We start from the raw sequence: 4,516 nt of genomic DNA on the forward strand, positions 1-4,516 counted from the left end.
TCACGCCGGGTTGGGGTTCCCCCCGCCCGGCCCCCCCCTGCCGCCGCAGCCGTCGCCCCCCTTGCAGCTGTAGGCGGCGGCCACCTCGCGGGCGATGCTGCGCATGCGGCCCGACTGCTGCGTGTCCAGGCGGAACGGCGACGGGTGGCAGAACTCCCTGAAGCAGCGCTTGAAGTTCTCGTCCAGGAAGGCGTAGAGGACGGGGTTCAGGCTGCTGTTGACGTAGCCCAGCGCGATGCAGAAGTGCATGAGCACCAGCGTGAACAGGCTGCCCAGGTTGAAGCCCAGCGACTGGGCCAGCGCCATGATCTGCACGGGCGTCCAGCAGACCACGAAGGCGGCCACCACCACCAGCACCATGCGCGTGATGCGCCGCAGGTTGCGGTCCTTCTCCTTGGAGCCCGAGAGGATGCGCACGCTGCGGAGACGCTTCACCATCAGGCTGTAGCAGATGCTGATGATGGCCACCGGGATGAGGAAGGAGAAGAGGAAGACGCAGGTGCCGAAGACGGGGTCCCAGTAGCCGCGGGGGTCCGGCAGCACCACGATGCACTCCACGCCTGGCGAGGAGACACACGTGGTTTGGTTAATGCCATGTTGTAAACACGAGGCAGAACACACAACCCCCTCGTCTTATCACTCATCTGTGGGGTCTAAATACGCTGACACTTGATCGGTGTGCGTCTTGAACACTTTGTTTCCACGTTATTTGCTGCATGTCGAGGTCTGGGTCCAAGTCATTCGGAGCGTCTGCTCTCTGCTCTCTAACACATGGTGCCTCATGACGTTCTCCAACACCTCTGCTCTCTGCTCTTCGCTCACTGCTCTCTGCTCTCTGCTCTCTGCTCTCGGCTCTCTGCTCATCGCTCTCTGCTCTCCTCGCTCTCCTCTCTGCTCTCCGCTCTCTGCTCTCTGCTCTCTGCTCTCTGCTCTCTGCTCTCGGCTCTCGGCTCTCGGCTCTCGGCTCTCTGCTCTCTGCTCTTCGCTCTCTGCTCTCCACTCTCTGCTCTCTGCTCTCTGCTCTCTGCTCTTCGCTCTCTGCTCTCGGCTCTCGGCTCTCTGCTCTTCGCTCACTGCTCTCTGCTCTCTGCTCTCTGCTCTCCGCTCTCTGCTCTCCGCTCTCTGCTCTCTGCTCTCTGCTCTCTGCACTTCGCTCTCTGCTCTTCGCTCTCTGCTCTCTGCTCTCTGCTCTCTGCTCTCTGCTCTCTGCTCTCTGCTCTCTGCTCTTCGCTCTCTGCTCTCTGCTCTCTGCTCTCTGCTCTCTGCTCTCTGCTCTTCGCTCTCTGCTCTCCTCGCTCTGCTCTCGGCTCTCTGCTCTTCGCTCTCTGCTCTCTGCTCTTCGCTCTCTGCTCTCTGCTCTCTGCTCTCTGCTCTCTGCTCTCTGCTCTTCGCTCTCTGCTCTCGGCTCTCTGCACTTCGCTCTCTGCGCTTGGCTCTCGGCTCTGTGCTCAGTGCTCCCTGTTCTCTAAATCCTGTTGTCTCATGTTGCTCTCCATCACTTCAATGTCTGCTCTGACAGAGCAAGTGCTGATGTTTTATTTGCAACACACCACGTTGTACAAAAAACAAAAAAATACACAATCTTGGAGGAGCGAGTCGCCTATAGAAAGGGTTTGATACAAGAGGTGGACCTCCATCACAACAAAGAGAGTACAAGGTGGATCCCCATTGCCACAAAGAGAGGTTGCAGGCAGGGGGGACAATTCAATCTATATATAGTCTATATATACCAGGATAATTACTGTATGCAAAATAATTGAGGAGGCGGGAAACATCATCGAGATACACACATACACACACACACAAACGCACACACACACACACACACACACACACACACACACACACACACACACACACACACACACACACACACACAACACAGAGAGATGCACACACCCACACACTCATAAGTGCCCAACTGCAAACGTGCATACACACATGTCGAGACATAAATGGGAGTGAGAGAGATCGCCCGGAGGGATGATTTGATTATAGTTGAAAGCATGATGAAATAATGAATTAAGTTGGTGATTCCAGCTGACAGGAGTGATGAATAAATGAATTGCTGTTGACAATAGAAAGAGAAGAACGAGATAGAACCCTTGGATGAACGACATAGTGCCCGAGAAGATGAATACATTAATAATAACTGTGGACCATTAAACAGTGTCTTAATGGATGGATGAAGGCCTGGTGACAGAACAGAGCCTGATGACTACGGAGGAGGATGATTGCATGAATGAGGGGGTTCATGTGGGGTACAGGATGTGGGAACGATGTCATGGTAACGGCCCACGCAGAGGGGGGTGGGGGGGGGGGGCTACAGATTGAAGCACCAAAACAATAAAAGGACAATTTGGATCCTAATAAAGGACCCATGTCATGAGGTCCGTCATTCAGAGCTCTGGGATGAGGGGGGGGGGGGGGGGGGGGGGGGGCACGCCCACCATGACATCACAGCCCCGCCCCCTGAAATACTCCAACCTCTCATCCAATAGGAGGACAGCATAGGGTAGTGGGTGTACAGGGGGGAGTTTTCTTCTGACATATGTCCTCATTGTAAGTCATATAACAGCGTCTGCTAAACGCCCTAAATGTAAAATGTAATGAGTGGTCTGAAGAGACAGGCAACTCGTTCTGGGGGTTACGTGGAACAGAGGCAGCTGAGCCCTAACTGAAGTGTGTTCTCAGAGATGTGCGAAGGTTACACTCATGGTAACACTCCGGCGTCTGGTTCAAACGTTGAGCGGCACTCAGAGAACGTCTCCCGCGGACGTACGAGGTCCCCGTTCTGATCCTTTCAGTGGGCGGCGTGATGCTGGTTCAAACAGGGCTGAGTCGTTCTGGAAACTCTGGGCACTCACGGTTTATTGTAGACATAAACAACATCCCCAAGGGCACACACGCGCACATGCACACGCTTGCACACAGACACAAACACACACATACATCCACATCCACACACACAGACACACACTCACACACACACACACACACACACACACACACATGCAGACACACGTCTCTGTCACACACACATATTCACACACACACACACACGTCTGCTCATCCATCTTTTATCTCCCTCACAAGTTTCTCTCCTCCCTATCTTCTTTAACATCTTATTATCCACCTAGGGACAGTAAGCTCTCTCGCTCTCTCATTCTCTCTCTCTCTCTCTCTCTCTCTCTCTCTCTCTCTCTCTCTCTCTCTCTCTCTCGCTCTCTCTCTCTCTCTCTCTCTCTCTCTCTCTCTCTCTCTCTCTCTCTCCCTCTCTCTCTCTCTCTCTCTCTCTCTCTATCTCTGTCTGTTTCTCTCGCTCCCTCTCTCTCTGTCTGTCTGTCTGTCGGTCTGTCTGTCTGTCAGAGTAGAGGTGGAGGAGGAGGAGGAGGAGGAAGGGAAGGAAGAGGTGGAGAAGCAGGAGTTGATGATGGAGGAGGAGGAGGAGGAGGAGGAGGAGGAGGAGCGTCAGAAGGGGGTGAAGGTTTGGCCCGAGCGCCGGGACTCTTCAGCTGAGCGATCGGGTCGTTCTGAGCGGGCGGCCGATGGTCTGACGGTGAAGTGGTCTGACACGAGGCGCGTTAGTCCTCCGCTCTGTGTGTCCTCTCAGGGACGCCGTAGGCTACAGACAGACAGTCCTACTGACGACACATGAGGCTTGTTCCAATTCATTCACTCGTTTCCTCACTCCCTAATCCCTTTAGAGGGAACAAGGAAGGAACTCTTTCTCCATGAGTCCTACATCCATCGGGCGATGTGGTTGAATAACCCGTGTGTGTGTGTGTGTGTGTGTGTGTGTGTGTGTGTGTGTGTGTGTGTGTGTGTGTGTGTGTGTGTGTGTGTGTGTGTGTGTGTGTGTGAGGGTAAGGACAAGATGTCCGAAGGGAAAGCAGCAAGGGTGTACCTTGTTTCGAGTGGCTTCGAAACAAGTTCATCTTTATGCGATCTAAATCATTTAATCTTTAAAAAGCACCGACATCACCACCATCATCATCCCCACAGCATCACCTAATCCTCCACCACCACCATCCCCACCACCACCATCCCCACCACCACCACCACCACCACCACCACCACCACCCCACCCCCACCACCACCACCACCACCACCACCACCACCACCACCACCACCACAACCATCCACAAATCACCACCTACTCCTTCACCACCCCAAGCTCCAACTCCGCCACCACCACCACTTGCATCACCTGCACAACCACTGTCACCGGCACCATCACCACCACCACCACCACTATCACAGCCCAGAGTAATCTGTTTCTCGCTGGCCTCTGCCTGCTCCCGGAGGAAAGATCTTTGACCCCAATTACTGATCAGAGAGGAGAGGAGGGGAGAGGGGGGAGAGGGGGGAGACCGAGGGGGGAAGAGGAGGGGAGAAGGGGGGAGACCGAGGAGGGGAGAGGGGGGAGACCGAGGAGGGGAGAGGAGGGAAGAGAAGAGGAGAGGAGGGGAGAGGGGGGAGAGGAGGGGAGAGGGGGGAGACCGAGGAGGGAAAG

General features: G+C 54.8%; 1 protein-coding gene across 1 annotated transcript; it reads right to left on the reverse strand.

Moving 5' to 3' along the window:
• Window positions 1-4,237, reverse strand: LOC130382824 (nociceptin receptor-like). The gene is made up of 3 exons (XM_056590773.1): window positions 4,161-4,237; window positions 1,484-1,512; window positions 1-560 (listed from the first exon to the last, which is right to left on the reverse strand). The coding sequence occupies exons 1-3, from the start codon at window positions 4,235-4,237 to the stop codon at window positions 1-3; spliced, it is 666 nt and encodes a 221-aa protein (XP_056446748.1).
• Window positions 4,238-4,516: the final 279 nt, after the last annotated feature.

This window comes from Gadus chalcogrammus, chromosome 1, assembly GCF_026213295.1.
Source record: "Gadus chalcogrammus isolate NIFS_2021 chromosome 1, NIFS_Gcha_1.0, whole genome shotgun sequence".
Lineage (NCBI taxonomy): Eukaryota > Metazoa > Chordata > Actinopteri > Gadiformes > Gadidae > Gadus > Gadus chalcogrammus.

What these genes read in the sequence shown, in the direction of transcription:
- LOC130382824 (XM_056590773.1), bottom strand. Translation starts at nt 4,237, where the DNA reads ATGGTGCCGGTGACAGTGGTTGTGCAGGTGATGCAAGTGGTGGTGGTG. An exon ending in GAGCTTGGGGTGGTGAAGGA is followed by an intron (nt 1,513 to 4,160) that starts GTAGGTGGTGAT and finishes TTGCTCTGTCAG; the next exon opens with AGCAGACATTGAAGTGATGG. An exon ending in TGAAGTGATGGAGAGCAACA is followed by an intron (nt 561 to 1,483) that starts TGAGACAACAGG and finishes TCTCCTCGCCAG; the next exon opens with GCGTGGAGTGCATCGTGGTG.